The sequence below is a fragment of the Sander vitreus genome, chromosome 18, assembly GCF_031162955.1.
Source record: "Sander vitreus isolate 19-12246 chromosome 18, sanVit1, whole genome shotgun sequence".
In the NCBI taxonomy this organism is placed as follows: Eukaryota; Metazoa; Chordata; class Actinopteri; order Perciformes; family Percidae; genus Sander; species Sander vitreus.
Window position 1 is genome coordinate 13,517,038 of NC_135872.1, and position 27,970 is coordinate 13,545,007.

The following is a 27,970-nucleotide window of genomic DNA, read 5'->3' on the forward strand; positions in this document are numbered from 1 at the left end:
GTCATGTAAAAACTATTTCCCATCCTACTGATTTCCAGCCGCAGCCTGTCACACCACCCTGTACTAACGTTACTCGGTACGTAACGTTAGCTCACAATACCTTGTGTTTCTCACTCCTATAACTTATTTTTCATCAGACACGACATGAGAAGAAGGAGATTAGCTAACGTTAGCCAACCTATTTATTAAAAATAAAAATCACATTTGAATAGTAATTTCAGCATTCGAATAGTATTGATTTTTTTTACTATTCAAATTATATTCGACTTTCGGAATTCGTTCCAACAGCCCCATTGCACATTAAATCTTGAACACTATTTTTTGGTAGCCTTGTGAAACACAAAGTTGAACTAGAAAAGGCAGAGAGAGGAAGTGAGGCACAATCTCAAAGCTCTCAATACAAGAGGAAATATTATGTTTTACAGTGTGAGTGAGAGGAAAAGTATGCTAGTAAACATTTGATTAATATCTAACCATTTGTAAGGACACTCCAAATCATGTGAGTTCACATTTGGCTGTATAGTATGTTATAATAATGGCACAGTTTTGCATATCTTGGCATTTAAGAATCTAAGATATCCATGTGTCTGCTTTCCATGTGTGATTGGTGAGACACTTTTAAAATTGTTATTAATTTGACTCTGCTGTTATATTTACTATAGACTAAAGGAGTCAAAGGAACCTAACTGTTAAGGAAACGGATGCACTACATCTCAATTTTTACTACTTAATTTAATTTGGCCAGGCTTTTGATATTAAATCATCTCCTAACGGGAGACATCAGCTGAATCATAATAACCCGGGCAGATAGAGTGTGTATGCAGACCATGCTGCTTCTGTAATAGTCATAGAAATCATGATGACTTTCAAGTAACCAAAGTTTCTCCAAAAAATGTCATAAAACTTTGGTGACACCGTACGGGCCATCCTCTATCTATTATCTCGATGTCAGCACTTCCACGTGCTTATTATCTTTTCAAACCTTTTTGTATTTCAAATTAGACTCTGAAGGCTGTAACTTCCTGCACAAAGCACATAGGAGCCAATTTAAAACTTGAGTGATTTCCCTCTCCCTGAAGCACACTGGCAGATCTGAAGTTTGAACCAGATCTTTCTTGGAGTAACTCAGTGTTTGCCTTTATATTTGAATTATAACAACGTTTTTTTGAATGAGACAGAATAATCTTGGATATGTCAGAGACAAGCGACTCGTACACGGATGTGTTATCTTTTCATTCAAAAAAGTACTCGGGAGGTTAAAACTGACTGCTTCACAAATTCTTACAAGGACTGCATAATGGATTTTTTTTCTCCATGTATACAGACACCTATGTGACACTGCTCTCGTTTTGCACTTCAGACTAATTTTAAAACAGTATAATACTTAACAGCAGCAAAGCATGCATAGAGAATATGTGTTAACTGGTACATAAAGGGTCAATTCATTTACACATAGAAACACAATTGATCTATGTCCCTTCCCACTGACCTTGGTGTGTCCAGACCAGACATGAATCTGTTTCTTAGGCAGGTAACACTTGTCGGGAGCATCGGCAGAACGCAGGTTGATGCCCACATCCTGTGGGACGTGGAGGTAGGACCTGCCCTGGTAATCATACATGTCTTTAACTGGGGGGAGAGCAAAAAGAGACAAAATATCATGTAAAACAATCCTGCAGCATTTGGAAGCATGTTTTTAAAGTAGACAGGACTATCAGCTTAGTCAACAAGATGTCCTTAAAATAAAATAATTTGATCTATATCATTCCAAGACAACTGAGCAAACTTCATTGGCGGAGGAAGATTATGTTATGCCTCGACTAAACTTTCAGTCTAAATTTTTAAAGATTATATTTTTTGGGCATTTTTAGACCTTTATTTTTCATAGGACAGATGAAGACATGAAAGGGGAGAGAGGGGGGAACGACATGCAGCAAAGGGTCGCAGGTCGGAGTCAAACCCGCGGCCGCTGCGTCGAGGAGTAAACCTCTATATATGTGCGCCTGCTCTACCCACGGATCCAACCCGGCCACCAGTCTAAATTTTTAAGCCAAATGGTCCTTCTCTGGTTCAATCTCTAAAGAGATACCGTGTACACTCCACTCACAATACAAACTATGACATCAAACTTAAAACAAATCAGTAAATAACTTCACTGAATGTGATAGCCATTCACATGTCTAAATTAAAGAGGACCACAGTACCATGGAGAATAGTCTTCTCTTCTGCAGGGGCATCTTCCTCGTTCTTTCCCTTCTTCTGCCTCTTGGCTATGATCTCATCCAGCTCTTTCTGCTCTTCCTGTAAAATAAAATGAATCACAAGCTGACAATTGCCAAACAGGGATACAGTGCTGACGACAGACTGGGCAAATTGTAGTCAGTTTTCTCTCAACTGCATGCCCTAGTGTAAAGGGGATTACTCGGGGCTACTCTTTTAGTTTTTCTCTGAAATAGAGCAGAGAGGTGTGGGTGGACTCACAAAGCCATTGGTAATGCATGCTAATAAGGCAGACCATAGAATAACTATATTAGTGATAGCCAGCATGTCGGTCATATGGCCCAACAGTAATCCCTATTGTCTAAACCTGAAGGGTGGTGTGTTCCATATCAAGTAGAAACTTAAAGTTGGTTAATTATGAAGAGGCGACAATCTCAAACACTCAGCCACAATATTTGTATATTATATTAAACAAAGCATTATTACCTCCGATGGTTTGGCCCCATCTTTCTCATCTATGTATTTTGCCCATGGTCCAAGGAAGTTGTCAATCTCTCCTGCTTCTCCACCTTTGATCTTTTTCCTTTTCTCTGACTTCTTCTGTCCGCTCTCAAACACAGTTAGTCCTGGAGGAAGAGCCACTAGATATGAAATTCTGAATCTCCCTAAAACAATATTTCATGCAGCATAAAACATACTAAATACATCTATACATTCAGATGCATACGAACACATTAGAAATAAAGTATGATAGAGGATTACCTTTATTTTTCTCAGCCTCATCCACTGCGCCAATGTAGCTACTACAGGATACCTGGTGTGTGTCAACAGATGGATCTAAAGCATAACCTATTAGCAGAGTGGAGGGAGTTGTAAATTCAGGGTCAATACATTGGCCGCATAATTTGAACACCATCACACAGGTCACAGATGAGCTTACCATAGGTGGAGAAGGTCCTCCTTTGCTGTTCAAACATGAAGTCGTTGAGGTGAGCAGGTTCTGCATAGCCAGATAACATGTTCCTGGGGGCAGCCATCTGCTGGCTTTTAAATGGGTTTATTGGCCCAAACTAATAGGAAAAAATACACAATAATTTATAACACTAAAATTAAACTTCAACGAAGCCCCGCAAGGAACTACTCTCTTGCATGGCCCTTATAAGCACGACTTCAATAACAACAGACTTTCTGATTTATGTAAGGATAGATGGATAGATAAATAAATAAATAGGTAGATCACTAGATTCTTTCCAATGGGGAATTGCAGCATTATGTCAGCCAAACTACATAAAACCATGAAATAGAAAGAAAGGACACTCAAGAAGATGGGTAACAAAATGCAAAATAGTATATATAGCAAATAATAACAACTAATCAGCATGACCTCAATAACAACAGATATAATTCATGTGATAGTATTTACATTAGAGTTGGTCATATATAATATCAGTAAAAATATGATGAGATTTGGGGATGTTACATTGTTAACACAAAAAAAGTTTGAGATTGAGATTATAATTAGTAATGTGTGTAGGCATTCAGTGTTTCATTTCACTAAGTTAGAAGCCTTCTAAACCAGGAAAAGACAACATACACAAACATAAACAAAACGTCGCTTGAAATCTAGTCTCATTTTATATATTAACCCAGCTCTAAATGGCATCTATTTATTCTAAAACTTACCTCTGGTGCAAACATGGTCTCAAATGTCGGGTTGTAGGTGACTTCTTTCAATGAAGGGTCCAGGTGTGTACCAGTCTCAACAGCCTCCTAAAGTGAAGATGTACAGATCAGCGAACGGACCCTCACTGTTTGACTAGCAATACAAGATCACATTGCTGTTTGGTGTATCAGATGTTAGATAGAAACAAATAAAACGTTTCCCGCTAACGTTACTAGTTTTATTCGGTAACGTTAACAACAATTGTTAACTCTATCCACTAAGTAATTACGTATTCTATATTTACCTTTATCAATTAAAACTATATGTCTCATTATGATATTTAAGCAAGTGCAATTAATAGCATCCAAGTTTAACAATAACGTTAAGCTAACGTTAGCTAGCTATCTTGGTTAGCTTACTTTAACGGCGACCTCAGGAGCAGAATTGAGAACAGCCACGGACATCGTAGGTACAGACTTTAGAGGTTTAAGGTGAGCCATGGCGTCCGGGTCCGCTAGGTCCACTTTCTCAACATCTGTATTCAAATTCGACTCATTTTCTGAATCAGAATCGCTACCGTACGAAACGAGGGAAGCCGCGGTGGCAGACATCTTGGATGTTGTGAATTTGCCGGAAGCAGGAGGGCGTTACTTCCGTTGTGACAAAAAAAAAAAACGTTTGCTTCTTTGCTTTTGTTATTATAATTAATTAAATTTTATTTATGTCTTTTTATATTTACTGTTTTTCTTTCATATATATATACATATATTGTTATTGTTTTTTTATTTTTTTTAATTGTATGTCTTTTTATATCTGTGTCTATGTATTTTGTCTTTGTGTCTTTAATGGAAATATATACATTACAGTTTTCACTATTTTGTGAAATGTTTATTTTAAATAACCGAACACATAATAATAAAATGAAAATGCTCGTTGCTGCCATAAACCCATAGCCCAAACCACGATCTCCTATCCTTGACCTTTGTAATGTATAGTCAGTATGATATCATCAAGTCATTGCGCAGGAGATCGATTAATTGTGTAATGAATCATTACACAATGACATTGTGATGTACATAAAACATATCATTACTAATGATATGTTTTATCATTAGTAATGATATAAAACATATCATTACTAATGATATGTTTTATGTACAGCGAGGGTTAAAATAATAAAATCGATCACATCTCTGAAATGGACTGGACAGCCCAAAATGACAGTGAGATAACTAGTCACTATTGCGAGCGCGCACGTTATCCGCGAGCCTCCCACGAGCACAGCAGCAGTTGCATGGAACGCTTTCTCGCGCCCCAACAATAGAGTGGTAAGTACCATTATCACCGATTATAATGGGGGCATTCTTTTGCGAAAAAACATAATTTCACACACGTTACTTTGGAGAGAGCATCTTTGTCGCATAGGAGTAAAACTGGTTGATATTTTTTTGTTACGAAACCTGCTGTTAGCTTGACCGGACCAGGTTTGATGCCAATTCCACAAATATCTACCCTGAGATTCCCTTTGGAAAAAAGTGCCTGGATTCTTCTCCGCCGCCGCCTCTTCCACCAGGAGAGTACATTTGATATCAAAGACAGTACAATCATGGATCCGACCCGGGGATTTAAATTCTTGGACACGGTGGCATGCTGTGCTGCTCAGTAAGGATGGGAAGAAAATAAGAGGAATTTTAACATACGTATCAGGTAATTATTTCAACGTTGTGTACTGAAGTCGCATTTTTACTTTAAAATGTGACTTTAGTAACGTTAACGGTATCGCATCTCAGCACAGCAGCAACAAACTGCCTTAAAACCGAGTCACCATGTTGTAACATTACACTTAAACTGGAGCTGCTTGACTAATAACGGTCTTGGTAATTCAACACTGCCTGGCCATCTCGTTAACCACGTTAACCCAGTACACAGGTGACAAATGTGGCAGTGTTGACAACGTTAGGACTCCAAAGTGGTCTAAACCCTCAAAAGGACCAATACTATGTTACATATTAAATAAATAAACGCCAAATTTGTAACGGGACCGCGTGAAGAGTGATGAATTGCAAAGCTCCACATCTGCAGGAGCTCCCGCAGCAGCGTCATGACATTCATCCAGTCCTAGGAATATCATGTTAGTGAGAAACCGGAGAGCAAATATTTGCCCAGCAAATTATCTAACGTTATAGAACATGCCACATATCTCATTTTCATGTTTTTTTTTTTCGTCATTGGGTTGTGGAGTTTAAGGTTGGTACAGTAATATTAAGCACACCGCTGGCAGCCGCACGACGTGATTTTAATTTTCCCACTAGAATGCCTTGACTTGCCTCGGAGAGATAGGGGCTGGGGTCTATTCCAGCCAGCTTGGTTTGCAGTCATGGGGGATGGTAGCCTTCAGCCCAGTGGAAATCATGCTTTGTGAAATTCGAAACCTTAAAGTGCAGCAAGAAAAGTGGGCATGAGGAACAGTGTTTTGAATGTTGTGATCGGCTTTCATATCTGGTAACAGCTTGAAGATATTCGTTGCATTACGTGATGCCAGCTTGTGTGGTGCTGTGGTATAGGGCTTACATTGAACTGACCATCTTTTCTGCAGCTTGTCCATAAAACCCAACCAAGGATAGAGTCTTAGGATGCTGCAGGAAACACTTTTGTCTACGCTGAAGCAAGCAACATATTTCATACCTTGCCGCTCAAAATAGAGTAGGCCTAGTAAAGTAAAAGCAGCCTGTTGTGGAAATGTGTGTTCAGATCTGTGGTTGGTGATGAATGAAACAGCTGCAGAGCCATTGATAAAAGTTTATGTACGCTGCTGTGCCTGCTGCTTTTGACAGTAGATGAGTGGGGTTAGTTTGTGCCTCTGATGTATTAAAATGACCTTGCATGTATTGATAATACACAAGAGACACAAAACAGGGCTGAATGGGGTGTATATTAGTGACTGCATGTGATTTGTGTGAGCTGAAGGATTTTACTTATTTGATTAGTTTATAATGAGGTTAAATAATAATTTCCCCAGGTCAGTTCAGATCAGATCGTTATTGTCTCTCAAGAGGAAATTCTATAGGTCTAGACACCAACTCAATATCAACAAACAGAAAGAGAGCTGCTAGATTATTTATGTTGAAAATGTGAAAGCAGTGCTGACTCCTTGGATAAAATAGTTGAGAGCCCTTGCAGCTTTTAAATGTATCAGTCTGGCATTCAAACTATCACATTACTGAGTGGAAGCTATAGACCAAGTTTCACAGCAGCTCAGAGGGAGCATGTATGTGCATAAACATTTGCCATATTGGCCGAATTGAAAGTTTCCTTCAAGACATAATCCAGTGCCTAAAATGACATTTCTCGAACCAGTGATCACATTCACCCTCGCTCAGCTCTGAGTGGATGTATGTTGAAGTATGCCTGCTGTGGTCTCAAATCACTGCTGCTGTTTTGTTTGAGGCAAGTTATTTTCTAAGTAGGTTACCTCCTGGGGTTTTGTTATTATACGTGGTATTTTTAAGCTTGCAGGAAAACAAACACAGGTGAAAAGTAGGAAAATTGAAACATCTATCCACATAACCTGCTCTTTGATACAAGAATCAAAATAGTGCTTGGTTTATCCGAAAAATGCCTTTACCTACAGGTGTGTTTGAAAATAGAGCTGCACATATTGCCATGGTTTTATCTTATGCTGTTTTTGAACTCTTTGCTGTGAGGGACGACATTCCTGCAGAGTTAGCAGTTCTCATGTTTTTCTCTGTTTCAGAGGCCCTCGTGATAGAAGAGCTTTGGCATACTCCTGCTGTGGCTTTTGGACCTCTCTTAGTTGTTGACAGTGCTCTGATCCTCTGCCAGTCTTTGACTTTCTCATGCTAGCAAGAAGAATATCTAACTTTCTGTTGCTCACTTGTGTTTTATCCCACATAGGTGGAGAGGGGTGATTAGAGGACACAGAGTAACATAGGTCATAATGAAAGAGTGTGTAGAAAGAAAAAAGGAAAAGAGATGAGAGTAATAGTAAGGTGTGTGTGTGTGTGTGTGTGTGTGTGAGAGAGAGAGAGAGAGAGAGAAGCCTCTTAACGTGCCATTTAGTGGAGCCACAGACAGACCTCCTATCTCCCAGCTGTTAGGATGCTCCAGAGGCTCCGGCACACAGCAGCTATTGTTCTTCCTCTTGGCCAGGCCACAGCTCTATAATACTGCCTCTGTCCCTGGTCTGAACTGGCCTGACAGAGGGACACCAGGGCTCAGTTAGCCTGTCTGACTGGTGCTCCTTGTGTCTTACTGCCACTGCCTCCACCACCTCCGTCCCAGCTAAGTCCATGTATCTGCCCATCCTTGGTTGTGACTTAATGCTCTCTAAGACAGTTTACAGTTGCTATTCTGTGACTCTTCTCTTTCTTGCATGTTTCTCTTCTTTTTTACAACTTAAAAGGATAGGAGTTGTCATAGCGTGCCCAACCTTATCACAACACTTAATGTTTCTGTTCTGTGTTACATCAGATATTATTTGTATTTTTTTTTTATCTTACTCTGGAACAAAGGTATTTGTTATATTTCTGAACATAAACATGTATTAAAGTTAATGATACTGTGGGAAAGGAAATCAATTAAATGAAATTCAAGACTTTCTAGAACCTCAAACACTTTTTGAGAAGTACCATTTGTTTTTCTGTGATGATCACAGAACACCATCATTTGTCCTCTGTATATCTTTACAATATCATACAGAAAAGTGTTACTTAGTGTTCTCCCTTCTACTTTTTACTTTTTCTCACTCTCCTTGCAGTGCTCAGTCTCTTATTATCCACCTGATCTTTTTCCTCATCTCTCTTATAGTTGCCACTCTGGATCTTTTAGCCGCTCTGTGTCATTTTCTCACCCAGGGGAAGAGATAGAGTTGACAGGGTCTCTCAGTGAGTTGACAGGGTATCTCTGAAATAGACCCGTCTGATCGTGTCTCTGCCACTGCCAACAGAAGACAAAAACACAAAAGCCCCATCTGAGCTTAGAGCTGCCCCTACTCAACTGTGGGAACTGAGCTTCATCTCTTTATCTGCCCTCTTCTTTCATTTTTGTCCTCCCCCTTTCTCTCTGTCTCAAGTTGAAAGTACCGCCAGCGGTTATTTTCTTCTTCTCTGTCACTTGCTTTGTATTTTATTAGTCTGTTTGCCTCCATATCTATACAGAAGGTCCTTACTCACTGTGATGAAACACCTCTGCTGACAACTAGTTAGACCGCAGCTGCATGAATACATGCAAGAGTTCTGTCACTCACCCCATCACTTTAGGCTCTGATGAGTTTTAGAAAGGATTCGTCCTTACTTTACAACATTCAGCTTAGCGGGTATTTTGTATGTGCCAGTTGCAGCTTGACGAATAGAAAAGGTATGCTCATGCTTTCCAGCTTTAAAAATAAATGTATTTGTTTAGGCTGAGAACGTTAGTGTCATTACAGTCTAAATGTGGTTCAGAGCAGACAACACACTGCCAAAGCAGAAAATAAGAAGGGGGGAAAAAAGGTTTAACCCTGCAATATTGGCTTAAAATATATATTGTTAACAGACGACTCTCTCCTCATGACTGTTTCCTGCAAACCAAATAAAGAAGCGCTCACGACTCGCCAGTCAGTAGCCAGATATTTGGGAAATGGAGCACCATGGTGTCCTGTAATTGACCTAGCTTATTCTCTCAGCCGAAAGCCAAAATGAGCTTCACAATGGGCTAAACTATGGACTGTTAAAGCCACTCCCCAGGTGTCATGTGTAAATTTGGCTGGTACACATAGTCTGATACCTTTTCTCAGCACAATGTTGCCATGGTTTGCTCCAGGAGTAAATGGGATACAGGGCTCCCCTCAGTAGCTGTTGGCCCAAGCACTTACAGTATGTGTGTGTTTGTGTGTATACAATGTCCATGGATAGGGTAGCCTTAGTGTTTATATTAGCAAAACAATGTACTGTTCCTGTGCTTTTAGGTTTACAGTGTATTTCTGGCCTGTGTGTAATCTAACTCTAAATGCTGCCAACTGAAATCAACATGATCTCTGCAGCTGCACTCGGAGCATGTGTATATTTTCCTAGATTTGAATACGCAAAGTTAATCACAACAGTGAATTCCACACAATGGGCAAAACAGCATACAATATATTTCCCCTTTTTCCTGTCACTCCCTCTCTTTGAATATCTATGCACTCTTTTCCATCCCTTGATTTCTGTCTTCCTCTGTTCTTTTCTTTCCTCTTTTCACTGGTGGGTTCTTATTGAGCTGGAACGGCCGATGCACCGGTGGTCATGGTGATGTGTGATGATTGATGGAGACTGGAGAAATGGGAGGCAAGGCACGTTTAACCAGTCCTCCGCTTGAATCCTTGTGTCAGGACGGAGACGTCCATATTCAATTACAGACACGCTGCATTTTCATTAGGATTTTCATAAGCACTCATTTGTCTTAATTTTTCTCCATGCACTAGGTAGGAGTACAAGGACTAGCAAGGAAGAGGGAAAGAGGGAAAGACAGTGAAGGATTAGGGACAAGAATGAAGTAGAAAATAAAAACGGCAATATGCTTTTGTTTCAGGCACAAAATGTACCACACAATTATTTTGGTTTATATCTAGCTCAAGACTGTTGTTGCAAAAAACACCCTTGCTCCTATCTTCCTTGTGATGTTTGTCTACTATAAACTAGAAAAACAAAATAAATGTTATAAAATAGTCTTTAAAAGAGAAATAGAGCAAGGTCATGGCTTCTAAAGGGATGCCGACGGGAACAGAAGAAAGTGCTGAGAAAAGAGAAGGAGAGCAAGAGGGGAAGTGGCCTTTTATCGCCCCGGTCCACAATTTCACAGCAGGAGTGCCTGCGCACACAGACAACTGCTGCCTTCAATTAGGAGCCAATATTTGGCTGTTCATTTACAGCTCACAGCGAGGGTCCAGCTCCACTTTGTATTTGTGCGAGGCCCGAGCACAAGGCTCGTCTGATTCGTGATGGATAAAAGCCCAACAGGGGCCGCGAGTGTACACTTCTCTTCCATTTCAGAAGATCGGAAGTGGAAGCAAGCTCGCCTTCCTTTTGTCTTTTGATGGTTAGCAGGAAATGCCAGATTCACTTACATTTTAAGCAAGAAAACCCACTCTAAACTGTCTTACTCAGCAATCACTTCATCTGTTTTATCAATGCTTATTATACAGCCATGTGGGCAGTCCACCAGGACAAATCATTGCTTCAGAGCACAGGTCAGATAGAGGTAAGGAAATTCTTCCTGGTGGAAAAAAAAAGCATCTGCTAAAGATAGACAGTCAGTAGAAGGAGATTGTGGTTCAGTGAAAGATTACAAACTGTACTCTTCCTCCTCCATTCAGTGGTGTGCCAAAGGAAATGTAAAGTTTGTGCTTTTATACTCTCAGGCCTATCTACACAATGTTGAAATTTCAGTGACATGAGGATGAAATAAAGCCATTCTCTTACATCAAGCTATGGGAAATTGTCTGCGACACACAGCAGTCCCTTACATAACTGTCTTTCATTTAAAGACACATGCCCACACCTTGGAGTGGGCCTAAGCTCCTATTATATTATATTATATTATTAAATTTGTACTCCTTTACGTTGATACTGAGATCAGTCTACAGGTAATGGTCATCTTTTGTAACTCTGAGAGTGCCCATAGGTATCGTCTCTTTGTCCTTGATCTGGAACAACGGTACATCAGTGTGTCTATGGTGTATGCACGAGTTGACGTGTGTATCTTTCTGCATCCTTTTTAGCATTTGTGCTGTTGACTGTGTAGCCAGCCAGCGAGCTGTACCTGTGAACCATCTTCCTCTTGACTTAGCACTGCTGGCTATCAACTAGCCCAATGCAGACCTAGCTTGGGCCACAGATGCAAAAAGGACTGACACCATTCAGAGCTCAGTGCGGTGGCAGTGAGCATGTAATACTGACTGATTTGAGTAGGTACTTGTAGTGGAAATATGTCTTTTTAGTTATCATGTCAAAATGATATCCATTTGTAATGTGGATTGTGGTGAAACTCTAAAATTTGATCAACAACTGAGAAATGTTGATTGGGTTTGTCTGATTGACAATTTCCATTACTGTCTAACTGTCACTTCAGTAAATTATGCATTTACATTCACGTTTACTTTCATTGCATAACAGCAGCAAGTAGATGAAACAACTGTGGCACTAGAAGTTCTGACATCTTTGCTGTAATTTGGCATGCAAATGTACAATTTAGGGCTGCATTCTGAATCCTCATGTAATAATAATGTAACAAGACATGGATGCTACCTGAGGACCTTAGGAAATGTGATTGCTCTGCTTTATTTTTTCTTCTTCATAGCTCCAGTCCTTGATCCTTGGTAAATCTAGCGGAACACTAAATCAACACTTACTTTTTACCTGTTATTTGCTCAGTCCTTCCATCCGTGCATAAGGAGAGAGGTGCACTTCACTGACTACATGCAGGGTGCACCTCAGATGATGGGTGTGTAGCCAGTGCACCCGTTTCATGAATAATACAGACCTCTTCAGGGACAGACTCTGAAATAGAATCTGAAACTAGGAGGAAAAGAACTTAGCCTATATGATACGTGGTATGAGTGTGGTAAATAAAAAAGACACTTTGTTTTTGTTGCAACCAGAATGTATACCCCCAAAATGTCCTATTAATATGACAGGTACCTATTTAAAGACAATAACACAATTTAGAAATCAACATTTACTGATAATCAATTATTTAGAGGCAATTACAGAAGTGTGTGTGTACAAAAACACACAAACGTCCATACACACATTCCATTGTGAGCTGTGAAAGTTGTGCAGCAGGAGTCCCATGAACAGCAGCAGATGGACTGCAGTAATAGGGATGCTGACGTCTGGCAGGTAGTGTTATTCAGGGCTTGTTTGGGTCCTTCTGCAAACCAAGATACCGAGAGGCAAAAAGGGCAAGTGTGAGGACGTGATGGGGCAGCGGTGTCTCCATCTTTAAATTAGGTGAACTGTTTTGATTGATTCTAACACTCCCTTTGTGAATTGCATGCATACTATAGCTTAAGATAAACCGTATAAAGCAAAATGTCATAAAGGGCACCAAACTACTCCCTCTTGCAAATGTGTGTTTTTGTGTGTATGTATGTGAGTCTTAATCAGCCCTAGCTGGCTAAATGCCAGATTAGTGTTGGGAGTTAAACGAGCTTGGCATGAGATGCCTGGAGGAAAACCTCCTCCAGCTAAACAGTAAAGCAGCAGCACCCACGGGTCCATCCAGCAGTGTAGGATAAGGTTAAAGGTCATTTCATTATTGTGTGTGCTTATATAAATGTTAGTGCCGACTTGGGGCAAGAGCGCTTGTGTAGCTTAGCCCCAGGAGGACAGATAGGTGCTGACAGACAGGCCTGGCCTCACTGCTGGGTCTTCTGCCTCTGCTGCTGCAGAGCCTCTTCTTTTTCCATCAGCTTCGCTCTCCATTATTCTTTACCGGCACCCTGTGTGTTTATTCTCTCTGTCTTTTTTCTCTCTGTCTCCCTCCCCTCTCCCACTGTCTGTTTCTTGAGTGTCTATATACCATATTTCTCTGCTTCCTACTTCCTACTTTACATAAGCCGGAGCTGCACCATCAGTGCTGACTGCTTCCAATGAGGCTAATGATGACTGCCTGTTTTTTTTTTTTTTTGGTCAACATAATGTATGAGTTGGGCATTAGCAGTGTCTGGGGCTGGACCAGATTTTTTAATGAGGATTTACAGTGAGTTCAAACAAAGGTAACGTTACAATGGAATAGAGGATGCTAAAGGAGTGGGGCAGTTGTTAACCAGGCCAGATGTTGCCTGGAGCTTCAAATAAAATGTTCCAAATGCAGCATGGATCAAGAATAGACATAGAGAACATTTTTGGAGGTTCATTTCAGAAAGTCATGCCTTTTCATTTCACCCACGTTGTCTAATAGTCCCATTGTCTTAAGACACTTAAGACCTGTTTACATATTGCCATTGCATTTTTTTATTTTATTCTAAAAGAGTAACTAGCCTCATTGCTGTCATCAACAGTAACACATATTTTTGTTGATTCTTTTTTGTATTTTGCTTTTGTTAACCTCCTCAGGCATGCTTTTCAAGCCCTCGATTGGGGTAAAAAATTACTCAAAAGTTTGAAGAACTTGTAGTGAGTGGTGGGCCAGAGTACTTAAGAGATTTGAGTTCTGAATCATGTATAAACAAACTGTGAAGTATCTATATCTGATTAGTATCTGGAGCTACTTCAGTACTTAGATGAAGGGCCCTCGTGTGTGGGGAAAAGGAAGAGGTGGACTATGAGCAAGCTGAGTAGGTGTTCATCTAATTGCAACAGGACTGTAAGAGCACTTTCCGTTGCGGAGCGATGCAACAGTGACTGTGACTGACAAGGGCATGATGACTCAGATGTACACACACTCACTCTCACACACACTCTCTCTCTCTCTCTCTCTCTCTCTCTCTCTCTCTCTCTCTCTCTCTCTCTCTCTCTCTCTCTCTCTCTCTCAGGGTTGCAGTGATGAAGGGGACAACAGACAAGCCAAAGTCTGACTGACCAGGAAAGATAACAAGGAATTGTGTAGGAGCAGTGATAACAGTTGCTGTGGATTCTGTTTTGTATGCTCTCACACATACACACCGACCTCACTTCATACTGAAAAAAAGGCCGGCAGCTTAAAATATGCCCACTGATAGGGGAGCGAGAGGCTTTGTACCTGCAGGAAGAATTGGAGTTGGTTCGCTTTCAAGATGTGTCGATTGGGGATGAGCAAAAAGCCTTACAATGCCTTGTGACAGCCAAATGCAAGAGGGAGAAAAGGGACTGAGAGGTGCTTTTGTCTCCGTCCCCTCTGTTCCATTGTCCCCCATATCGCCTTCACCAGAGACGAGACACTGCATTGGGCTTGATCTAGGCCTAATGATCAAATCTATATTTTTGTGTGTGTGTGTGTGTGTCAGCTGTGTAGATATAGCAATGTATGTCTCTCCTGTCTTGATGGTGATCCTCTGGACTCACATACACATTACTCCCTGTCTAAATGTGGATTGAATAATGCAGCAACTTACATCTCATCTTGCTCCTTGTAAAAACTGCCTGGCAGGCACCGCAAATCTGTGTCTTTATCATTTTTCAATATAATGGCAGAGTAAGTGGATGGTCGAGGCCTTTATTGAGTCAATCTTCTACAGTGCTGTTAGACCATATTTTGTCTTCTTTACCTGCCCTTCACTCCATAGAGATTCATCATTTCCTCCCACCTCAGCCTCTTTCCATTTTTATGCAGAAAGTGTCTTGCCTAGCAGTGGCATTTTTAAGCATAGCTGTCAGAGCTGTGTGTGTGTGTGTGTGTGTGTGTGCACGAGTGGAGGGTGCTGAGATGTCATGAGACTAAGGTCACATGACGCCTGCAGCTGACCCTTTGACCCCTAATGAGCATGCTGTTTCTATAGATGGAAAAAGTCCCTGAGGACAGTGACCAACCGCTGCCTGCCACTGTGGCATCACCTCGCTCTCAGTTTATGTGCCAAAGTGTGTGTGTTGGCAAAAAGACTGTGATTTATAGAATTCATAATTTTTAGACCTGTTTAATAAATAGCTAGATGCTATTTTAGTTGTTTTTCCTTCTAAATGTTTATTAATATCAGCTGACAGTAGCTTACAATTTGTGTACATGGCAACCCGATTAACAAGAAATTAACAAGAAATTGCACAGAAATGCCAATTTATATATGTGAGCTCATTTAAAAAAACAGTATTTCCATGACATAGTTTGATCACCAAAGACGAGTTTGTTTTTCAACTGTAAAAATACTGAAATAGTAGCACACACATGGTAACACAGCACACACAACCCCCAACCAAAGAACGAGTGACTATCAGACTATCGTTAGCAGTTAACCCAGTAGCACACACAGTCTATGGTAGTACAGCGCACACACCCTGAACCGAAAAAGAGTGACAGACAGCACAAAGCACACACAGGTAGGGTAGCCGATTGGGGCTGAAAGACTCAAAGGTACATTTAGTGACTGCTATTTTGCTTGTGTTTCTATTATTGTGGCATTTAACAGTTGTTTTTTTCATGTATTTATCAGACGGAAGGAGCTAAGAGAGCTTGTTGAACTTTTACACATTTTCTAACATGTATAATGTGTTTAGAAAGAAATACCTGATTTTGCTTTACCCAGACTTAAAAAAACACAGAATTCGGTATTGATGGGCTACAATGTGAACTGTGCAGTATATTAGAATACAGCATCGCAACATGCTTGCTTGTGTGTGCATTAAACTGCAGCTGTGTTTTGTCTCATTTGAAATGGCTCTCTGGCAATCCCACTGGCCTCCTCACAGCAAGGGCACCTTCACCAACCACCTGGTCTGCCAGCACTGTGCTCCCTGAGTCTCATGCACAGACACAGACTGCCATTGCCTACAAACTCAGGAGACAGCCTATGAGAGCTTTTCACAGCTGCCCTGGGCACTGTGTGATCGGTCCAATTTATCGCACAAATCCTCCATGATTCCCCTCTTGTCTCTCTTCCTCACATATCCACCTCTCAGCTGCTGCCAAGTTCCACTCTGTTCACTGAATGGCTATGAATAGGTTGTTTAATCTGTTGTTGGGGTGTAATTGACCCTGTTCTATCAGCATTGTTTTACAAAACATGGTGGCTTTCACAGTGCAGCAGTGTGTGTGAGACATGCCTAGATTTTGGTTTCATAGTTTGGAATAATTTTAAAAAATGTGTAAAGTTTGATTTCAAAAAAAGATTTCAGCTGTAGGGGAAAAAAATCCTTTTTTCTTTCACATGTACAGTGGAAAGAAAATAAGTTAATCGATAGCAGGTTACTATTAAAAGTGTCCAGGATATGGTCAGCACCTTTTTGAAGTGAAGGTTTTAACATCACAATGCACTGGGCAGTACTAAATCACAATACCTACTGTATTGCAATATATTGAAAAGTTGCGGTATCGATTAGGTATCAGCTCTTGCTCCCCTCATAGAAAGCCTCTCGTGTTTGTTATGCTGCCTCTCTGCCCTGCAACACAGAGCCCCTGGCATTAATCTCAACGAGGGAAGAAGATGATCTCTCCCTGTCCCCTGATGCCACACACACACCTTTTTGGGGTCTTTTTTTATGTGCCTCAAGCTGCCTCCTCTTTCTCTTTCTCTTTGTCTCATTCTCCCTTTGTGTACTGTCCAGGAGCTTGGAAATGTTTTGTAAGATGCAACAGAAGGCACAAAAGGGCTTTTCCATGCAGAGAGAAAATACATTTAATAGTGCACAGGTACTATCATTTACCTGAAGAGACTGGGTCCATCGTCTGTGACAAAGCACAGTTGTGTCTTCTTAAGGATTTTTTTTTAAAATTTACTACCAGCTGAGGGGACATGATGAATGAAACGTTGCAAGTTCCATTTGGCAGGCACGTCTACTTAATCTAAGTGTTTTGCCCTCCTAACAAGCCTCTTGGCTGGCTTGAGTAGCACTCCTGTGTCTTGGGATTGTGAGCATGTCCTTCATGGAGTTCGTATAATGCAATTTACCTCACAGGCCAAACAAGTGCAGCTGCACAGTACGAGCATGCAGACATTTATTATTGAGCAGCAGGCTTTCATTATTCATACCAGTGGGTTTCTGTGCACTCAGCAGATAAACTTCTTTGAGTCTCTGTTTGTTCATCAGACACTATGCTCATTGATGTTGGCACACAGACGTCCATGAATATTTAGTTGTGGATGTCGTCTACAGTGGCATAAAGCATGTTTGCTAAATGAATGTCTAAAGCAATCTAAGCTCTTTTTGACAAAATTCAATGTGGGCTGTGTCCAACTACTCACTCAGTATACGGTTCATCGTTGATCATGCTCTGAATGTAAAGCATAGTGGACAGGAAGCCACTGTTGAGTCACAGGGATTTCTTTTCATACACAGAAGATATTAGATGAATGGAAAGCGCAGATCCTTATCTTCTCCAAAGACCTGTAGGAAGGATGAAAGACAACAACAGCGTGTTTTATGGCTGCACAAAGACGAACATCTCTATAGCTGTTTAATTCCACACACAAATAGTACTGCAATGGCAGTATCATTTGTGCTACATATGGGCACAGTTTTTGCTACATTGTTAATTTGAAAAAAATTCGAGATAATACAGAAAAGAAAATGATTTTTGCATTTTCAGCAGTCCGCATTGCAGTTGGTATTTGTTTTCTTATTGTCTGAAACAGCTCCTAAAACTTGTTTACAGCTGCCTGGCAACATTATAACAGCCCAGAATGCCAGCCAGCCGATGGATCCGTGCCATCTGAGTACCTGAGTACCATCTGAGTGCCAGCGAGCTAGGATGCTCACTTTTATCAGTGCTGGCTGTGTCAGGAGGATAAGCACGGCGTAGTGTTAAATGACTGCCCTGCTTGATTGGGACCTCTAACTGTCTAACATGTACTTGAGAAATGGCCATGGACTGACTCGAGCGCCCAAACCACAGAGCTGAGGTAGTGGGAACACAACACAGAACAGCCTTTATTTATGCGCAAGTTAGACGGCATGTCAAAAACAACAACATGTCATGAAAAAATACAGTGCACTCAAAAATTCTGAGTTATCGAGCCGAGGAAATAAGTTTATTATGTACCCGTATCCCTTGCCACAAGTGCCCTGTAAAGTTTCCGACTACCGGCAAACCTAGTTAGCATAACTGTCTGAGCCCAACCTGACAGCATTAGTTCTGCAGGTGTATTTTTAGCTCGACAACAAGAGGTCTGTGCATGAGTGTGTGTGTGTATGTGCTTTTATAGCACCTCACTGGTGAGGGCCTGCAAGGTGTCATCCCACCGCTGAAGGGGTGCCGGCTGGTACAGAATTTTAATTGGCAGGAAGACACATTGGCACATGCCACAATATGTTCTGCCAACATGATCTGCTGTGATTGGTAAGGAGGGGGGAGGTGTGTGTGTGTGTGTGTGTGTGTGTGTGTGTGTGTGTGATTATTTGAGTGGTATTGGCCTACTATTTGCATAGATCTTCTTCCAACCTCATTTGCTTTCAGAGAATTTCAGTGATTTTGTGCATGTTATTTCATTCTGCACATGTGCACCAAAAATGCAAATGCAGCCAAAGCAAAGTTCAGCATTAGGCCTTCTTCCTAACATTTGATCAGAGTCCACAAATCTCAGTCTTTTCCATCTTCCCAATGACATCTCGTTTAGTCGAAGCCACAGGAAGACATCAGCATTTTATTATCTCAAAATTTGTGATAGTTTCAGGCGTTTTTTTTTAAAGGAAATGAAGATAAAATGTTATCCTTATGTGCCAATGAGAGAGAAAATAAACAAAAGAACAAATACCATTTATAAATGTAAAGCTGCCTCGTTAAAATAACAAACATCATCAGACAACATTTTTCTGTTGAGTCTCCGTAGTCGCAAAGGAAACTAGCTGAAAGAAATGGAAGTCTCCTTGATAAGTTTTGAGTTTGACAACATATGAGCTGCGGTAGCTGTCTTGCACTGCATATCTGCATTACTGATTTAAACCAGCTGCTGGTAAGCTTTGTCAGTTTGATCTCTTCTCCCTCTGCCATCGGCTGCAGTGGCTCTGCCAGTTTCTCTGATTAGATGTCTGTGTTTTTTTTGTTTGCAGCTGTTCATAGTGTCGGAACAAACCAAGTCCACAGCTGTAGCGTATGAGTTCCCAGAATCACCAGAAAAAAAGTACAAAATGTTCAGGCTGATTTTTACATGGAGAATGCAACCATCTTCAAGCTTCGAGTTGGCTCTGAGGAAGGGTTTTAGGGAGAGAACAGCACATTATTGTTAATTTGAAGGCTTTATTTTAAGTCCTAGAGTAACAGGGTTTCTGCACATCTTGAAAAGTCTAAAAAAAGGCCTTGGAATCTATTAAAAAGTCTTTAGATGTAAGAATATTTCCTTGTGCCTTCTGCATGCAGTAATGTGTCAAAAGAAATTGGTATCTGGTCACAGGCTGTTGGGAAGTGTTATACACCAATAAACTAAAAGTGGGATTGTTGTGACAGATTATGCGCGCAGGAGGCTGTTCAATCCTTTTTTGTGGAGTTTTAGTCAGCACCACCAGACCTAAAGCAAACACCGTCATATAGCTAGCTACAGTCTCCACAGCAGGACGCACATCGTCTCATAAGGGGCAAATCTATCCATTTATGTTCTGCTGTTTATGTTAGTTTGATTATTATATCATTAGGCGGTATTGGTACTGTGGGGAAGTACTGGGGTCCGTTTCAGAAAACAGGTTTAGTGAAAACTCTGAGTTTGTTAACCCTGAGATGAGGGGAACTCTGGGTTTTCTGTTTCAGAAATGGAGGTTAATCAAACCTGAGAGGGAGGAGTAACTCTAACCCATTTCAGAAAGAGAGGTAACTTAACCTCAGAGTCAGTTACTATGGTAACTGAGTCTGTGAACCTAACCTGATCGGGAGCAGGTTTTCTTCAAGAAACACAGAGTTTCTCTGTCTCCTCCCTCTGACACAGCGCGCTTTCATTTCCTCATTCATTCATTCATTCATTCATTCAGTCTGTATCAGGCGCATTTTAGCGCAGTTTGTTATCTGCATGAATAAAAAAACGTATTGGTTTATGGCAGATTATAAAACGTTTTTTTCTCAAACGCATGTCCTTTTGTCGACGATCCCGTTGATGAAAAAGCTGTATTACTTCACAGAGAGTTTACGTCGGGAAATGATATGACTCCCGACTAGATGTTTTTTCATTTCCACATAACCAATTTGAGAGGTATTTTCTTCACAGTCGATCAGATATATACCTTATCCGTCCTCATATCATTAACATCCACCATTGTGGACATGCTTTTACCAGCAGATTCTTTGTGTCTCGCATTACGTTTTTTGCTAACGGTAGTTTTCTTTACAACATTGGTGATGCGGATCATATTAGTAAAGCCACTGTATGCAGAGCCGTCAGAAGAGTGAGACTCGCTCTGAAACGTTTTTTTTAAATATTTTTTTTATTACTTTTTTGTAGTGTTCCCTGGACACAAACCACTGAGCGCCATTAAAAAGAATGAAATGATTGATAAATTATATTTCTGTTAATGATCATGGTGCTGCAGGCTCAGAATGGGATTAGATTACTTTTTCGCCCGCAGGATTGCACCTAAATGAAATTATAGGTGTAATACCATTCCAGTTTTCACCAGTAATATTATAGGTTACCTGTGATTAAATATGAAATTAATACACTGTCAATGCTTACGCATTGACTCGAGCAGCAATGTTCTCCCACACCAATTCTCGCTATTTTACAGCAGCCACGGTGTTGCTTTTTTAACGAAATACATGTTCAAACTCGCTGTATGTGCGCATGAGTATTTCCGCCGACCAGTTTGTTTGTGGTTGTTGCCATGGTGAATTGTAGTATCATGGCTCCATTCATGCTGCCTTTTTATTGTGGTGGTGCACGCGCTTAGCTCTGAGTCAACCTACTGCGAGTTGATTGAACCAACTCAAATCAGCTGTTCTGGAACCAATGTTCCCATCTCAGGGTAAATCAACCCAGAGATCAGGGTTAGACTCAGAGTTTGTTAAACCTCCTTCCTGAAACGGACCCCAGAAAAAAAAGTTACGATAAATAATACATTTCATACTTTGGACAGCATGGTTGTAAAACAAGTATTAAATTGCCTTCTGTGTGGTAAACGCTGCAGAAACCCTGCACTCAGTCTGTGCAGCCATTGGTTAGAACCAGGCTAATCCGTGCGTGGTATTGGATTCTGTGTCATGGTGATCCAGAGAGAAAATCAGTTGGACAAACTCTTCAGACCATGAATTTTACAACACCTAATGATGAGATCTCTCGTTTCAGAAAGCTGAGGTCATTTCATTTCAATTCCAACCGGCTCCCTGTGTGGTTTACTGCTCATTTCTTTCTCTGTCGCTCCTCTTTATTTCTTCTTCCAGCTTTACAGAACCAGTGACTGTGATGGCAAACTGGGGCTAAAATTAAAATTGCATCACTGCTGGATATTAGTTGTTTTTTGGATATGTGTAGTTGGTGGTCTGTTTGCTTTTTTTTCATGCTTTCTCAGTAGAATGATTCACCTCTTTTTTTACATGATTTGCAAAAAGAACTCTACAAGAAATACTGGTTGCTTTTGTGTGGCTCTGTGTGTGTATTAAATCGTAGCTGATGGTGTAGAAGTGTCTTTACAGTGCCCTCCAAGTAAAAGGCCCTTGACCTGCTTCATACTGAGGGTTCCTTGGCTATATTGTGTGGCAGTGTGATTATGTAAATGCTCTATTAGGATTCATTAGAGCTTCTACTTGGACATATTGTCCTGAGTGCAATGAGCCGCACCAGTGGAGGCCCCCTACTCTCCACTGGCACGTGCCGTCCCTCACTCTGCTGTGTACTCGCACACAATGGATGAGCAATCCCAGATCTCCCTCTTATTCTCTCTCATATTGCATTCATTTATCACTGGCTATCACTGTTTCATCACCCTGATCTTAGCCCATTCATTCTTTTTTTTCCACCTTCTTTGCCTTTGCTTCCCTTGGGATGATATAAAGTGACCAATGACATCCCACTGCAGCCGTTGCCATAGTGATAGGTGACAGTGGGAAGCACCACCCAAGATGTATGGATCGTAAAAGTAGGAGGACAGTCAGTAAGGGCTGTACAGAGAAAAAAAAAAGGCTGGCTAGCCTGTAGACTGGGTGGAAAAATAAAAGAAGGGAAGGAGCAGGTGTGTGAAACATTTCTTTGTACAGTGATCATCTCTGATCATTTAGTACTTACAGTATATGGGCTACAGTGATGGCCCTGCTCTATTTTACTGGCAAGACACAGTTAGTGAAGGAGGAAAAACCAAGGGGACAAGTAAGGGGACCTATAGGGAAACCATAGTTCTCTCACAAAGATCTTTCAGCTGCCTTGTTCATTAAATTAAGATATAATTGAGTGTAATTTTCTCAGTGTTAGATCTGTCAATTATATCCTCCACATTCATTCTTTCATAAAACCGATTGTGTGCTGAAAAGTCAGAAATCTGTCTCAGAGTGATCACCAGGCAGTCATAATGCCTCATAGGCTTTCAGCCCATTGTGGAACATCAACTGTTTATTAGTCTGGTAATAATAATAATAAATTAGCCAGGCTAAAAAGATTTTTTACTCACCCACATGTATATTTAACTCTACTACGGTCTTTAAAAGTAAGCACAGTGGACATGGAGAGTTTTTGGAGGTGACGTGTGGGCGAAGCTTGGCGCTTATCAAACTACAGACTGCTCAGAGAAAGTGAATAAATCAGCTGCACGATATGCGTGTGTGAATATTGCAATGGTGCTACATTTGTAATTTAGTGTAAGATTTACCTACATTACTACTCACACATTGTTTGGGAGAACGTTGTGTACAAAAAAAACTTAAGTGAAATATTTTAACTTGCTGCTCCTCTGGTTCAGTTTGTGCGGCTGTTGTCTTATTCGAATAGCTACTTAATATGCAAACTCTGTCTGCAACTCTCTTTATCTGGGATGATCTGAAAGGCCTCTGGTTTTGCCGATATATAAAACCTTTCACTAGATATTAAAAAATATATATATATATATATATATTTTGTGTCAAAGGGCATCGGCTTGCTGGATGGCTACTTTTATTAGCTCTAAGTAGATTGTTTTGTGTTAAACTCATGTCAGCAGCTCAGTCGTGGCAGTAGCAGACTGCTTTTACATGTAATTGGCTGTCTTTCTATTTGGTTACCTGTAAGTAATTAACTCCTCTGCAACACTAAATTTCACCAGGCGTCTGCGCTGTGTGTCCCAATAGCATCCCAGAAGGCTTGACACTCTGCTCCGCTAAAAATATGCGCTAGGTCTATTTTTGACGGAGCTGCTGGGTATTTCAAGCATTGGGCAGGAAGTGGAAGGGCTAGCACGTCCTGTCAATTTTTTAAATAAACACCCTCTTCAGATTCCCGATCGTATATCACATCACAACACTATTTTAACAACTACTAACTTCAACCACAAAACTTTGATTCATGCCATTTAACTATGGAGACTACTTACTTTATGGCAGAAGCACAAATATCCAGGGAAAATGACCCAAAAAACTCAATCAGCGAATCAGCAAGCAAGACGCTATGCTTCTAAGACGCTCCCAAGTGTGGTATGACGCACGGCAGACGAAGGAAGAAAATCACGGCGCAGCCGGAACGCGGCGGCTGGTAGAATCCCCCGGTACATTTCTGCATTCTGAGAAAAGGCCTGACGCGTCAAAACATAATGTCTTTTATAATTTACTGTCTCGTCACACTACATCTGCCCATTAGAAATAATCTGTTCTGCTGGAATTTAAATATGTCAGCAGATCTCATATTGAATGACTTAACTGAGGCACTTCTCACCACTTTTACTTTTTCCCCTGACAAAATCAGATGTTATTGTGGAACAGTTGTGGAGTAAACCTTTTGTTTAGTGACTTCTCTGGGTTGCTGCGAAAGTGCGAGTGTTGCTTATTAAGGCCATGCAGGAAACTGTTGTCTTGTGATTCCACCTTGTTAAGTGCTGTCACAATGTTATGGTTTTATAAACTGTAATGAGTTTGAGTTGACGGTCTCTTTCTCTCTCTTGCTGTCGCTTTCATTTTATTTCTCTCTTACTGTCAGAGCCAAAATGATGTGTAAGAGACATGGGGAATCCGTGAGAAAATGACGGGAGCAGTGCTGTCATATGTAATCATTGTCATAGTATGGTATGGAACCGCAATGGACAAATGTGTGTGTGTGTGTGTGTGTGTGTGTGTTCAATTCTTTGAAAAGCGAGTCGAGTTCAACGGTGTTTACTCACTAATGACGTGTCAACAAATATCGATTAACAGATTAAAATGTAATTTAAGCACATTATACTGTAAAGGAATATACGAAATATCCTAAGATGATGTTTTCCTGATACATTATGCAAAGAAACCTTGCTTGCATGCACTACAATAGGGACCAAAACAGGGATGGAAGTGGAGCACAAACTAGAACTTGCCCATAGAGGATACAGTACTCTTCCTCTCACCTTTTGTCTGTGTTTATTGAAAAACATGAATTAAGCTACATAACAGTAAATTTGGTTTTATGATCATATGGATGACTTTCAAACACAGAGCCTCTTAGCTGCTTACGTTTGCGCCAAACCTCTGAGCAGGGCATTTGTTTGGACATTCCAAAAATCTCGATTTGAAATCGAAGAAAACTGTAACTTTCTCTCTCTCTCTCAGGAGATCAGGCAGGCAACCGCAGAATCAATATCATCACTTAACACCTATTTTTATGTGCTTTTATGTTATGGGGCTTTAAGAGGAGTGAATGCTGATTATCTTTGCTGTTTTGCTTAGACGCTATCATTTTTATCTTATGTCTCTGCTTCTCTATCATACATACAGTATGTTTTTTTTTTTTTCATAAGAATAGAGGTAATAATCCTACAAATGTGTTTGTCTCCCACATCTGCCTTAAATGGTTGTTTCTCCATCTTTGTCATCTTTCTTTCACTGCCATCTGAAAGCCTAATTTTCCATCTTTTTTTTATCCCCCGCTTTAGGCAAACCTGTTCTCTGTCATTCTCAGAAATAACTCTTATGACCCACTAGGTAGGAGGAACATTCCTTTATGGGGAGAGGAAAAAAAGAGATGAGCACGGGGGGGGGTACAAAACAGTGTGAAGTTGCCCGTCAGATACATTCGTCATCATCTGTATGTGTGTTAAATAAGCTAGTGTGCATGCACTGCAGACAGAGAAATAAACACAGTTATGATTGACTGACTGATTCATTTTTTATTTGCTTCTCTATTTATCTGTCTCTGTTTCTCTCTGTACACCTGTACCTCAGAGAAATAAAAAATAAGTATAGGAAAATAAATGCCGTATTGATTTCTGATATTAAATCTCCATTGATCCCAAAGGAGGGGATGGTGTAAGCAGGAGCAGAGTGTTTATATTCTGAGAGAGTTGGGATGGAGATGGAGATGCAACTTTAAGAAGAATAGGTAATACCAACATTAGTATTATTATTTGTATGGTGACGTTTTGTACATTAAAGGAAAAGTTATTGGGAAATATACTTATTCGGTTTCTTACGGGAGTTAGATAAGAAGATTAATACCGCCAGTAGCCAGCTAACTTAGCTTAGCACAAAGACTGGAAATGGGGAAACAGCTAGCTTGGCTCTGTCCAAAGGTAACAACTTCAGCTACCTTCTAAAGCTCATTCATATAACATTTTATATCTTGTTTGTTTAATCTGTACAAAACGGAAGTGTAAAAACAGTAAAGCGCTTTTTTACGTGAGGCTATGTGTTGAATTATTTCTTGGTCAGGGCCAGTTGCCCGTCAACCAGCGAAACTCTAACAAGTAACTGGCGCACAGACATGAGAGTGATATCAATCATGTAACTCTGAACAAAAGGGCTTCCTTTAGTGCCAGCCATTTTGAATTTTAGATTATGGTTTGATACCCATTTTCTTGCTTTTGTGGGTTTTAAGATGACCCTCCTAAACATACAGTAGAGGTTACGTTATAAGTAGTGTTGGGCCTGTATGTTAAAGGTCAACGCTGTAACAACTTAGTTTACACCTTCACCTTGGCGAGTGGTTGCTCGGGTTTTGGCCTCCATTACTAAGACTTCCGGAGGCTGTGGAAAATGTCAGCGCACACTGGGACAAGAGGTGCACCCAATTGTGTGTGTGTGTGTGTGTTGGAGGGACTGCACTGGAAATGAAAAAAATCCCTAAAGACTTTTTATTTTAGAAGTGGGCAGGGATTTGACGCTGTGTTTGGGTTTGTTTTGGCAGTAACATCGCCCGCACATCTTATTCAAACCACTTAAACAACAGCTTAGAGAGGTACGGGTTCTCATCCTTTCCTTTTATAGGCATTTTTGCCCCCATTGAAGACACGTCCAAGATGAATCACCTCAACAAAGCCTTTTACTGGGCTCCCTCTCCCTCCCCTCTAACCATCTATAGCTGGGCCTAGAATAGCCTTCCTTGACCTACATTTTTATGGATACGGTCAATAATCATGTTTATTCTTTAGTGTCAGTAACACCGCTAAGAATACAGCAGGATATTAAAAATACCAGACAATTAAAGTTTAATCAGTGCTTTATCAAGGCCTCATCACTGTCAATCTCAATTAGTTAGTCCATGCAAGCACCTGGTCTCCAATTGCTCACAATTGCTCTAATTATAGCATTAGAGCAGAGAGACGAGGTGTTGTTAGCATGATTAACTGGTGTTGTCACAAAGGGAGTTGTGCCGGTAGATGGTGTTTTGCCTACTGCCCACCTGATTTCTTTGCTCTCTTTCTTTTCATTACATGTCCATGTTGTGCAGTGTAACATAATGTTGCTGTCATGCTTTTTGTTCTTCCGTCTTTACACTCATATTGTTTAAGCTATTACTTGCAATTATATGGGACATTTTCCCAACAGCTATTTGATGGATTGGCACACATTTTAGTTTGCTCAGTTTGTTGTCATAACGAGAGGCCTTTCTCATTTTTACGAGATCCTTTTCACGTTATAAACTAACGTGGCCGTATCTGTCATATATCTAGCATGTTAGCTTTGTTGTTGTGCACGTGTTAGCCTGCTGATGTGTACAGCCACACACAGCTGCTAGCGTAGTTGTAGACTCTTTCTCTGTTTACAGTTTATTGTGGCTATTCGAGGTAGAAAGGTGGATCAAGTTCTGTAAACATATTTTGGTTCTGGATCATTGCAGCCTTGGTGTCTTCTGTGGTTTTGTGAAGTCATCCTTGTTTTTGGAGGGGAATTGGACCTACAGTAAGCAGCCCAGCACTGCATCCTTAATGCCATTAGCATGGCTGAGTGGGCAGACAAAGTGCTGAGGTTTGTTAGCCTGGCTATGCATGATGAAAAGGACAAGACAGTGCTAAGTTGGTGAAACAGATGATGCAACATGGCTGTGAGCAATGTCGAAACATGACTTCCCTGCTATTCTGTAGCATTTTCTATTCCTCCAGCATCCTGCTAAACTACACTTGTCACATTGTATTCCCTCTCCAC

At 40.7% G+C, this 27,970-nt stretch overlaps 2 protein-coding genes across 3 annotated transcripts in view; one reads left to right on the forward strand and one right to left on the reverse strand.

The window, feature by feature from the left end:
- cdc40 (cell division cycle 40 homolog (S. cerevisiae)) overlaps nucleotides 1–4,508 on the reverse strand; it is a 20,561-nt gene extending 16,053 nt beyond the window's left edge. The window contains exons 1-7 of the mRNA XM_078274322.1: nucleotides 4,303–4,508; nucleotides 3,904–3,990; nucleotides 3,161–3,290; nucleotides 2,983–3,069; nucleotides 2,707–2,846; nucleotides 2,205–2,301; nucleotides 1,490–1,629 (exon numbers count right to left, since the gene is read on the reverse strand). Coding sequence (XP_078130448.1) covers nucleotides 1,490–1,629; nucleotides 2,205–2,301; nucleotides 2,707–2,846; nucleotides 2,983–3,069; nucleotides 3,161–3,290; nucleotides 3,904–3,990; nucleotides 4,303–4,494 — 873 coding nt within the window. The 5' untranslated portion in view covers nucleotides 4,495–4,508. The remainder of the gene's footprint in view (nucleotides 1–1,489; nucleotides 1,630–2,204; nucleotides 2,302–2,706; nucleotides 2,847–2,982; nucleotides 3,070–3,160; nucleotides 3,291–3,903; nucleotides 3,991–4,302) is intronic.
- A 678-nt stretch (nucleotides 4,509–5,186) lies between these two features.
- Nucleotides 5,187–27,970, forward strand: part of wasf1 (WASP family member 1) — a 51,663-nt gene continuing 28,879 nt past the window's right edge. For both annotated transcript variants that reach the window (XM_078275233.1, XM_078275235.1), the window contains exon 1: nucleotides 5,187–5,590. The gene's annotated coding sequence lies outside the window, so the exon portion shown is untranslated. The remainder of the gene's footprint in view (nucleotides 5,591–27,970) is intronic.